This window comes from Pleurodeles waltl, chromosome 2_2, assembly GCF_031143425.1.
Source record: "Pleurodeles waltl isolate 20211129_DDA chromosome 2_2, aPleWal1.hap1.20221129, whole genome shotgun sequence".
NCBI classification, from domain to species: domain Eukaryota; kingdom Metazoa; phylum Chordata; class Amphibia; order Caudata; family Salamandridae; genus Pleurodeles; species Pleurodeles waltl.
Window position 1 is genome coordinate 1,135,873,598 of NC_090439.1, and position 12,147 is coordinate 1,135,885,744.

The 12,147-nt window shown below is 50.0% G+C and overlaps 1 protein-coding gene across 2 annotated transcripts in view; it reads left to right on the forward strand.

Moving 5' to 3' along the window:
- HSF1 (heat shock transcription factor 1) overlaps window positions 1–12,147 on the forward strand; it is a 314,446-nt gene that overhangs the window by 276,850 nt on the left and 25,449 nt on the right. For both annotated transcript variants that reach the window (XM_069221019.1, XM_069221020.1), the window contains one exon: window positions 1,000–1,065. In XM_069221019.1, the coding sequence (XP_069077120.1) occupies window positions 1,000–1,065 (66 nt within the window). The remainder of the gene's footprint in view (window positions 1–999; window positions 1,066–12,147) is intronic.

A 12,147-nucleotide genomic window follows, 5' to 3' on the forward strand; every position in this document is an offset into this window, starting at 1 on the left:
TGCCACTGACACTGGACTCACCTCCTAGCTGTCAACTCTGCACTGACACTGAGCTTACCACCTCTCTGTAAACACTATCACTGACACTGGGCTCACTTCCTCACTGTAAACACTGCACCATCACTGACACTGGGTTTACGTCCTAGCTGTATCCACTGCGTCATCACGGTCACTGGGCTGACCTCCCGTCTGTAAACACTATCACTGACACTGGGCTGACCTCCTAGCTGTAAACACTGCGTCATCACGGTCACTGGGCTCATCTGTCTGTAAACACTGTGCCATCACTGACACTGGGCTCATCTGTCTGTAAACACTGCGCCATCACCAACACTGGGCTCTCCTCTCCCTGCAAACACTGCGCCATCACTGACTCTGGGCTCACCTCCCGTCTGTAAACACTGCGCCATCACTGACTCTGGGCTCACCTCCCGTCTGTAAACACTGCGCCATCACTGACTCTGGGCTCACCTCCCGTCTGTAAACACTGTGCCATCACTGACACTGGGCTCACCTCCCGTCTGTAAACACTGTGCCATCACTGACACTGGGCTCGCCTCCTGTCTGTAAACCCTGAGCCATCACCTACACTGGGCTCATCTGTCTGTAAACACTGCGCCATCACCGACACTGGCCTCATCTGTCTGTAAACACTGCGCCATCACTGACACTGGGCTCTCCTCTCCCTGCAAACACTGCACCGGCACGACCAACCTACTGTCTGTTAGCTCTATTTGCATCTTGTAACCATCAGCACTTGTCGCTTCTGGAACATTAAGACACTTCTGTTTATAGTGGTGCTGACTTCACCAACAGCCTGCTTACTGTGGTATAGTACATAATTCACAGCAGTGCTTCCAAGGTAGCATTCCAGTAATACCTGTTGGTATTAATCTCCTTAAATGTGCATTAGTAATTAACCTGTTGCTGAGAGACAGAAATCCTACTGAAGCAGATCTTGTCTTCCGCTTTTGTGAAAAGTGTCCTTGTTCTTTGCAGATGTTCAGCCCTCCCATGAGCATGTCTGACATGACCCTCCCTGACCTGGACTCCAGCCTCGCCGGGGTGAGTAGCTGCTTCTCTTCTTTGAGTGGTCAGACTGCTGTAGAGTGAGCTCTCCACATGGTATCCCCTTCACTTCCAACATGCTCTGATCGGCCGTGACTTTATCTCTGCTTTGAAATTAACTTACTCTAATTAGCTTCACCAGTGCCCACAAGACTTTAGAGAACAAAATGTTTGGTTAGAGATCGTATGTTAGCTGGATTTTTACAAACTCTGTAGGAGTGTGCTGAGTTCACAACTTAACCTTCGGAAAATAATGTTCTCCAGCATTCAGTTTTTCATAGATTTCTAAGCCTGCAGCATCCCCCCTAGTCCAGCTAGATATCCCCCAGTAACATGGTTTATATTGCAGGGTGGAGATGCACACAGGTAGTCCAGCATTGTTAGTAATCCAGTTACATCCGATGGGAAGTGTTTGAAAACCGGACTACCTCCCATATCTGTCTGCTTCAGACCGTGCTTACGCACCCCTACAAGGCTTGCTTGGACCTGTTCGAGCAGTCCTCTGATTCACATGCACAAGTCCCAGTGCTCCCCCTCCTAGACTGCTCTCTGAGATACTCTTTTTGTGAAGCGTGCACAACCAACTGAGTAGCTACTTACCTTGTCCTGAAAGTGCTTCAGGGCTTTGTTAGTGGTGAGAAAAAACTGTACAAATGCTGCAGTCCAATCCCTCATTATTTGAGTCTAAGATTCATTAAGGCAGAGGAGCTCTGACCTCCAGCCACCTAGAACCCACTGTACTCCGCTCTGTTGCGGATTGTGAGAAGAATCCCTGAGCAGAGTCTGCTTGAGACTAATGCTTCAAAATGGGAAAACAATTCAGGATTGCACGAATAAGAGACATTGTACTGCCTTTTCTAGCTGGGATATTACCATAACTGTTTGCAACTCTCAAGTCTCGAGATTGCTTCTGGGGAGTTTTGGCTGAAACATTTGGTGAAGACAAGCAATTGATGTTCAAGCCAGGGGCCTTCTGTGGTGTAGAGAAAATATTTTGCTTGTTACCCCCTTATTTAGTGTTTTGATTGCCATCATTGAAAACGTGCCTCAGTATGTATCAGTCCTTTTCTTTTCAGTCATTTACCTAGATGAAGAGACTACTAGCTTTTGACCTAAAGGATGTGCCGTGTTTAGGCTAGGAATCAGTCGCGTATGTTCCAGAAATGTCAGTATGTGTTTTTTGCGGGTGAAAGTCACTCAACTGATCCTAGTTTAATTGAAGATAATTACTTTCTTGTGCACTGAACTCCTAAAGTTGTCAGAGATTGAAAAGGTAAAAATAAAAAAAACATTTTCTTTTGCTGTAAATCTCTAGTTATCGAGCCCTCCACGTCGACCAAAAAACATACTTTGTTACTGGACACTTTAAGTGTCCCTGTTAAAGTCCCCTTGTTCAGCACATTCTCATTCAAGACCTTCTTAATGATAAGAGCTGCCTTGCTGATGACATCAGAAAATGTTCCTCATCTAAGACTTGGCTTACAAACCCATCATAAAGGCTGCACCTCTGTCAGTAGTGTTTCTCGTCGATGAGCAGCTTGAATGACTCGGCCTGCAATTTCTACCATCTGACACAGGCAGATTAACCCCATCGGAATGCCTGCTCAGCATCTAGTTTAGATCATTTAGAACAGTGGGTATCACCAGGGCACCGAGGGACCTGAATGTGTACAGAAGGGAATATTCCTTCTGAAGCTTGAGGCCTATTTTCTCCAGTGGTGCTGGGGATGAATGTCCTGGTGACCGAGTGTAAAATGCGTATGAGGGGTGCAAGACTGAGTTTGGGAGGCCATTTTGTAGGGTACTTTTATTATTTATATCAGAAATGGCTAGTGTTTTGCAATGTGAATCTTTTCTGGATTCACATGCTGTGCATTATTCCACCATCTAGTGGTTGGGGCCAGAATTCTCCAATCTATTAGTATTTCTTTTTTTCTTTTTTTTTCTCTTTTTTGGTATTATGGCTAGTTTTAGATACGTCTTGGAGAAGGAATATTTGATGATATGCAGCAATATTGCCTGATAAATCACGTCTTAGTCATTATATATATATATATATATATATATATATTTATATATATTTATTTTTTATCAGATCTTTTTATTGATTTTTTTTTTTTTTTTTTAGGGAATCCAGGTGTTGTGGGTTGTCGCTAGATTTCATTAGCCACTCCTCAAAGAGCTATGTCTTGTGCTTTCTCCTGAAGTCGAGTAGGATGCGCGAGGTGTGGATGTGGGGAGGGGAGGTTGTTCCAGATTTTGGCAGCGAGGTTGAAGGAGCGCCTTCTGCTGTGTCAAACTGTTGAGATTTGAGTGAGGTTGAGAGTTGTTGAACGGAGTTCCCTGGTGGGTTGGTGGATGGAGAGTCTGTGGTTGATGAGATTGGGTCTGATGTTGTGGAGGGCTTTGTATGCGATGGTGAGAAACTTGAATTTTCACCTCTTGTGCACAGGCAGCCATTGGAGACCTCTGAGGTGGGGGGTGATGTTGGTCTGTCTGGGGACAACCTCGCCACCCTCGGACTCAGACAACTCGTCACTACTCCAACACGCTCCGCTGGACCCCGTCTTCTCCGCTAGCCCCCACGTCACCTTAAGCCACACCACCGAACTCCCATGGACCGACCACCGCTGCATCCATTTCACCTTCCAGAAACCCACCACGCACCACCACACCCAACAGATCCCCCACCGCAACTGGAGCAAAATCAGCCAAGACCAGCTGAACACCAGCCTCGCCCGAAAACCACCCACCAATCCCAACCTCGCAGCCTACAACCTCTGGTGCTGGATCGACGACTGCGCCATCACTCTCGGCCCGCTCAATAAACCCTCCAACAGAGGTGCCAACAAGGGAGCCAGCAAGCAAACCTGCCGGAAACTGGAGAGAAAGTGGCTCCTCGAACAGACACCGGACAACCATGCCGCCTTCAAGAAAGCCATCCGCAATCACCATCACCTCATCAGATCTGCCAAGAAAACCTCCTTCAAAGACCGCCTGAACAACAATGCACACAACAGCAAGGAGCTCTTCAACATCGTGAATGAACTCTCCAACCCCAGCACAAACGACATCCCACCTTCACAAGACCTGTGCAACTCCCTCGCTGCCTTCTTCCACCACAAAATCAGACATCCATGACCGCTTCAACAGCCAGACAACCCAGCCAATCACCGACTCGTCAGACTCTCCACCCACCTTCAACTACGACCCCCTGCTCATCTGGGCCAACGAAAACGACACATTCTGATGGATACCTCACCTAATGAATTATCCCCCATGCGTAGCATTCAACGGAAACTTCTCTCTCTAGCTCGGCACGTCAGTGAGGACGTCACAATTGCCCGACTCCACGCGGCTCCGTGTGACGTCATTGTGGCAATAAGAGGTCCTCGTCGCTGTTCTGACGCCAGTTCCCATTTTTCCGTGCATTCGATAACAGTTACTTTTCTGTTACCTGTATCGTTAGCTCTTCGGAAGGATACTTTGTGTATTTCCATGATGTCGGGTCCAAAGAAGTCTGGTTTCAAGCCCTGCAGGGAATGTGGAGGTCGCATGTCTGTGACTGATCCACACAACGATTGTCTTTGGTGCCTCAGTTCCGATCACGACGTCCAAGAATGCGGATCCTGCCAGAAGATGAATCCGAAGGCATTCAAGGAACGCGAGGCGAAGCTATTCTTGGCGAGGTCCAAGAAAGAGAAGAAGCGGCACCATTGGTCCTCTTCTGGAAAATCGTCCCATAAGAAGCGATGTCATAGTGACTCCTGACGTCTGTCTAGAAGTCGGTCGGTATCGAGGTCTCCATCGTCCCGGCGCCGCAAGTCTTGGGAAGTGAGTCCGACGATGTCCCCTCAACCTGCGACGCCACAGACGTCCCCGGCGCCGTCAGTCTTTGAAGTCGTGGAGCCCCAAAGTCATCTGGCTTCGCCGGTGCATCCAGAACCTGAAGAATCCAGCCCTGCGCCGGCTCCAGCTCCGCAGACTTATTCTTCGTTCCCAGGTACGGATCCGGCGGCATTCCTTAATGCCATGTTTCAAATTTTTCAAAATATGGCTCCGGGAGGTGGTGCGCCGGCTGGCCCCACTGGTCCCCTGGCTTTAAATCTCGGCGTTCCGGCTCCATATAAGCCGATGCCATTTTGTTCGGCTGGAGACACAGGTCAGGCTCCTGTGCCGGCAGCGCAGCCCTCGACGTCGAGGGAGAGACCTTAGACACTGGTGTCGGAGGTGATGGAGCCGAGAGGTCGGATGCGGGTGCCTTATCCATGGCGCCGATGGATCCATCTGCGGCGTTGGGGGAATCCGGAGAACCTATCATGACGCCTTCCCGGCGCCATTCACCGACGTCGCTGCGCTCCATGTCGACGCCGGGGCTCGAGGCCAAGTTGAGGTCACGTCGAAAGGCCCTTAGACTTTTGGAGGAGAGGGAATATCAACAACAATTCCTCAAAGAAGGGGAGATCACTGATCCCCAGGGTGACTTCCTTGGGCTGGACACTGCAAGTGGTCTTGATACCGCTGCAGAGTATGACCTGGCCTCCCCGGGTGAATATACAGAGGAGGCAGCCTCTTACCACTCTGTAATTAGGAAGGCTGCAGCATTCCTGGATCTTCCCTTACCGACAGCGCAGGTGAAGACCAACCTATTGACTGAGGTTTTGCATCCTGCTACAGCCTTGGCGGATCCTCTCCTACCATTTAATGAGGCCCTGATGGATCCGATCGAAGAGGTTTAGAAGAAGCTGGTCACCTCTTCGGCTGTTAGTAGGTCGGTGGCCAGGCGTTACAGATCTGCGCCTGGGGACCTGGAGTTTTTGTCCAAACACCCTTCACCAGAGAGTTTGGTGGTACAAGCTTCCTGCTCTTCGAGGTCGGCCCCTGGTTCGTTTCCGGGTGTACCATCGGACCGGGAATCCAAGCGGATGGACCAATCGGCCAGGAAGGTGTTTTCATCTTGCAGCATGGCTCTGAAATCTGCCAATGCAACTTGTATTCTGGGCAGGTATATCCATGCTATAATGGATGCGACGAAGACTGTTCTTCCAGACATGCCCCAGGACTTGCGTGGTCTTCTTTCGGATGCTTAGGCGGCGGCTACGCAAGTTATTCAGACAGGGCTGGATACCACGGACTCTATTGCAAGAGCCATGGGGACTTCCGTTGCCTCCAGACGGCATGCGTGGTTTCGCACTTCCGGATTTTCGTCTGACGTCCAGTTTACGTTACTGGATCTGCCTTTTGATGGGGCAAAACTATTTGATTCAAAAGCAGACTGCGCTAGAGCGCTTTAAAGAATGTAGGGCCACTGCTAGGTCTTTGGGTCTGCAGGCTGCTTCTACCCCATTTCGATCTTTTAGATGGCTGCGTGTTTTTGGAAGAGGTGCTTCCTTTCGTGGGAGGCCACAGCAGCCGGGGCAGCAGTCCTCCAGCCTCCCTTATCGTTCATACAGGGGGCGGGGTAGAGTCCGCACAAGAGGGGCCATCCATCAGCAGCACCCTTCCTCTTCCTCTGGAGGGTTACCTCAAGGAAAGCAGCCCTAGTCCTCTTGCCATTGTCTTTCTTACCTCTCCGGTAGGGGGGAGCTTTCTCTTTTTCTCCCCATATGGGAGTCCATAACAACAGACTCTTGGGTCATCAGTTTGGTGAGAAAAGGTTACGCCCTTCCCTTTCGGGAGATTCCTCCTCCCTTACCTCCCTGTCCTTCCTTTTGTTCAGAAGATCATCTCTTGCTGTTAGAGCAGGAGGTTCTCTCCCTATTATTGAAGGGCACAGTGGAGTTGGTTCCAGAGCGAGAAAGGGGTCAGGGGTGTTATTCCAGGTACTTCCTGATACCCAAGAAGGATGGTCGTCTCGGACCTATTTTGGACCTGAGGATTTTGAATTGGTTCCTCAAACAGGATAAATTCAAAATGCTGACTCTATCACAGGTGCTTTTGGCGTTGAGCAAGGATGGTGTCGGTCAACTTGCAGGATGCTTATTTTCACATTCCCAATCTCAAGTCGCACAGGAAGTATCTTCGGTTTGTGGTAGGATCGCAGCACTACCAGTTTGCGGTCCTTCCTTTTGGTCTTACTTCGCGCACCACGGGTCTTCACGAAGGTGATGGCGGTTGTTGCAGCACACCTCAGGAGGAAGGGAGTAGCAGTATTCCCTTACCTGGACGATTGGCTGATCAAAACTGAGTCTCCGGGGCTTGTGTTGCATCATTGCAGCTGACAACCCAGTTGTTCAGTCTGGGTTTTTCAATAAATGTACCCAAGTCTCACCTAGAGCCCTCTCAATGCCTCCTGTTCATAGGGGCAGTACTGGACACGACATTGAATCGGGCCTTTCCTCCGCCACAGCGGATACAGGACATTCAGGCGTTGATTCCAATGTTTCAAGAAGGAGCGGTAGTTCCGGTCCTCAAGGTCCTTTGTTTGCTCGGTCTGTTCGCTTCTTGCATTCTGTTGATCACTCATGCACGCTGGCATATGAGGGCTCTTCAGTGGTGTCTCCGCAAGCAGTGGTTTCAGCACAGAGGAGATCTCAGGGAGTCGATAAAAATCTCTAGAGACACTGCAGCAGATCTCCGATGGTGGGCTGTGGAAGGCAACCTTTCTCAAGGGAAGCTGTTTTCGCAGCCAACTCTGGTGGCCACGGTGATAACGGATGCCTCCACATTAGGGTGGGGAGCTCATCTGGAGGATCTGAAGATCAAGGGTTGTTGGTCTCCAGTAGAGCAGAGGTTTCATATCAATCTGCTAGAGCTGCAGGCGATTCGTTTGGCCCTCAAGGCCTTCCTCCCTTCCCTTCGCGGTCAGTCAGTTCAGATTCTGACAGACAATATGACCGTGATGTGGTATATCAAACAGGGGGTGTAGGGCCGTACCTTCTTTGCAGAGAGGCTCCGCGACTCTGGTCCTGGGCTCAGGACCATCGGCTTTGTGTATTGGAAAACCATTTGGCTGTGGTCCAAAACGTACGTGCGGACAGACTCAGTCGCTTCTTCTTGGACGACCACAAGTGGCGTCTGCATCCGGATCTGGTTCTTTACATCTTTCGGATGTAGGGTTTTCCCCGTATAGACCTGTTTGCCACTCGAGAGAACGCGCACTGTCCGTCGTTCTGCAGCCTTCAGTATCCGATGCAAGGAGCGTTGGGGAACGCGTTTCAGATGTCCTGGTGCGGCCAGTTGCTTTACGCGTTTCCTCCCATACCCTTGATCCCTCAGGTTTTGAGGAAGATTCGCCAAGACCGGGCCCACGTCATTCTGATAGCTCTGGATTGGCCACGAAGGGTGTGGTATGCAGACCTTCTCCGACTCTCACTGTATCCGCCGCTCCGTATCCCTCTCAGGGCGGACCTCCTCTCGCAGGGGCAGGTTCTACACCTCCACCTCCAGAGCCTGCACCTTCATGCCTGGAGATTGAACAGTGCAACCTGAGTTCCTTTTCTCTCCCACCAGAGGTGGTGGACGTTCTTTTATCGGCCAGGCAACACTCCACCAAGTCGGTCTATGCAAGTAGATGGGCTAATTTTGTTCGTTGGTGTGGAGAGAAGAAAATTGATCCCTTAAGTGCCCATCTTTCTGATATTTTATTGTTTGCATTGGCTCAGCGTGGTTGTGCTGTGGCCACTGTTAAGGGCTATCTTTTGGCCCTTTTGGCTTTTTTATATCTTCCAGATCAGCCCTCTTTATTCAAATCTCCTTTGGTTGTTCGATTTTTGAGGGGGCTTACGAATAAATTTCCTCCCAGGCCTTTTATTATGCCGCAGTGGGACTTGAATTTGGTGTTTACTTTTTTGATGGGCTCTCCATTTGAGCCACTTCATTCATGCCCTTTAAGGTATTTGGTTTTTAAGACTGTGTTTTTGGTAGCCATTACGTCGGTTAGACGTGTTAGTGAATTGCAAGCCCTTTCTGCTCACCCGCCTTTCACCACTTTTTATAAGGACAAGGTGGTTTTGAGGACCAGGGCGGCTTTCCTCCCCAAGGTGGTGTCTCTGTTTCATTTGGGACAGACCATAACTCTCTCGACGTTCTACCCTCCTTCGCATCCATCTAAGGAGGAGGAAAGACTCCATCGTCTGGACCCCAGGAGGGCTCTCAGTTTTTATGTCGACAGGACAAGAGAGTTCCGGTTGAATGAACAACTCTTTATCGGATACGTGGGGAAGAGGAAGGGTAAGGCCGTTGTAAGGAAATGCCTCCTTGGCATGGTTGCCCCCTGACTTTTTGCCTTTGCTGATGCTATGTTTACAATTGAAAGTGTGCTGAGGCCTGCTAACCAGGCCCCAGCACCAGTGTTCTTTCCCTAAACCTGTACTTTTGTATCCACAATTGGCAGACCCTGGCATCCAGATAAGTCCCTTGTAACTGGTACTTCTAGTACCAAGGGCCCTGATGCCAAGGAAGGTCTCTAAGGGCTGCAGCATGTCTTATGCCACCCTGGAGACCTCTCACTCAGCACAGACACACTGCTTGCCAGCTTGTGTGTGCTAGTGAGGACAAAACGAGTAAGTCGACATGGCACTCCCCTCAGGGTGCCATGCCAGCCTCTCACTGCCTATGCAGTATAGGTAAGACACCCCTCTAGCAGGCCTTACAGCCCTAAGGCAGGGTGCACTATACCATAGGTGAGGGTACCAGTGCATGAGCATGGCACCCCTACAGTGTCTAAATAAAACCTTAGACATTGTAAGTGCAGGGTAGCCATAAGAGTATATGGTCTGGGAGTCTGTCAAACACGAACTCCACAGCACCATAATGGCTACACTGAATACTGGGAAGTTTGGTATCAAACTTCTCAGCACAATAAATGCACACTGATGCCAGTGTACATTTTATTGTAAAATACACCACAGAGGGCACCTTAGAGGTGCCCCCTGAAACTTAACCGACTATCTGTGTAGGCTGACTAGTTTTAGCAGCCTGCCACAAACCGAGACATGTTGCTGGCCCCATGGGGAGAGTGCCTTTGTCACTCTGAGGCCAGTAACAAAGCCTGCACTGGGTGGAGATACTAACACCTCTCCCAGGCAGGAATTGTCACACCTGGCGGTGAGCCTCAAAGGCTCACCTCCTTTGTGCCAACCCAGCAGGACACTCCAGCTAGTGGAGTTGCCCGCCCCCTCCGGCCAGGCCCCACTTTTGGCGGCAAGGCCGGAGAAAATAATGAGAATAACAAGGAGGAGTCACTGGCCAGTCAGGACAGCCCCTAAGGTGTCCTGAGCTGAGGTGACTCTAACTTTTAGAAATCCTCCATCTTGCAGATGGAGGATTCCCCCAATAGGGTTAGGATTGTGACCCCCTCCCCTTGGGAGGAGGCACAAAGAGGGTGTACCCACCCTCAGGGCTAGTAGCCATTGGCTACTAACCCCCAGACCTAAACACGCCCTTAAATTTAGTATTTAAGGGCTACCCTGAACCCTAGAAAATTAGATTCCTGCAACTACAAGAAGAAGGACTGCCTAGCTGAAAAACCCCTGCAGAGGAAGACCAGAAGACGACAACTGCCTTGGCCCCAGAAACTCACCGGCCTGTCTCCTGCCTTCCAAAGATCCTGCTCCAGCGACGCCTTCCGAAGGGACCAGCGACCTCGACATCCTCTGAGGACTGCCCCTGCTTCGAAAAGACAAGAAACTCCCGAGGACAGCGGACCTGCTCCAAGAAAAGCTGCAACTTTGTTTCCAGCAGCTTTAAAGAACCCTGCAAGCTCCCCGCAAGAAGCGTGAGACTTGCAACACTGCACCCGGCGACCCCGACTCGGCTGGTGGCGATCCAACACCTCAGGAGGGACCCCAGGACTACTCTGATACTGTGAGTACCAAAACCTGTCCCCCCTGAGCCCCCACAGCGCCGCCTGCAGAGGGAATCCCGAGGCTTCCCCTGACCGCGACTCTTTGAACCTAAAGTCCCGACGCCTGGGAGAGACCCTGCACCCGCAGCCCCCAGGACCTGAAGGACCGGACTTTCACTGGAGAAGTGACCCCCAGGAGTCCCTCTCCCTTGCCCAAGTGGAGGTTTCCCCGAGGAATCCCCCCCTTGCCTGCCTGCAGCGCTGAAGAGATCCCGAGATCTCTCATAGACTAACATTGCAAACCCGACGCTTGTGTCTACACTGCACCCGGCCGCCCCCGCGCCGCTGAGGGTGAAATTTCTGTGTGGGCTTGTGTCCCCCCCGGTGCCCTACCAAACCCCCCTGGTCTGCCCTCCGAAGACGCGGGTACTTACCTGCAAACAGACCGGAACCGGGGCACCCCCTTCTCTCCATTCTAGCCTATGTGTTTTGGGCACCACTTTGAACTCCGCACCTGACCAGCCCTGAGCTGCTGGTGTGGTGACTTTGGGGTTGCTCTGAACCCCCAACGGTGGGCTACCTTGGACCAAGAACTGAACCCTGTAAGTGTCCTACTTACCTGGCAAAACTAACAAAAACTTACCTCCCCCAGGAACTGTGAAAATTGCACTAAGTGTCCACTTTTAAAACAGCTATTTGTCAATAACTTGAAAAGTATACATGCAATTTTGATGATTTGAAGTTCCTAAAGTACTTACCTGCAATACCTTTCGAATGAGATATTACATGTAGAATTTGAACCTGTGGTTCTTAAAATAAACTAAGAAAAGATATTTTTCTATATAAAAACCTATTGGCTGGATTTGTCTCTGAGTGTGTGTACCTCATTTATTGTCTTGTGTATGTACAACAAATGCTTAACACTACTCCTTGGATAAGCCTACTGCTCGACCACACTACCACAAAATAGAGCATTAGTATTATCTATTTTTACCACTATTTTACCTCTAAGGGGAACCCTTGGACTCTGTGCATGCTATTCCTTACTTTGAAATAGCACATACAGAGCCAACTTCCTACATTGGTGGATCAGCGGTGGGGTACAAGACTTTGCATTTGCTGGACTACTCAGCCAATACCTGATCACACGACAAATTCCAAAATTGTCATTAGAAATTGATTTTTGCAATTTGAAAAGTTTTCTAAATTCTTAAAAGACCTGCTAGGGCCTTGTGTTAGATCCTGTTTAGCATTTCTTTTAGAGTTTAAAAGTTTGTTAAAAGTTTGAATTA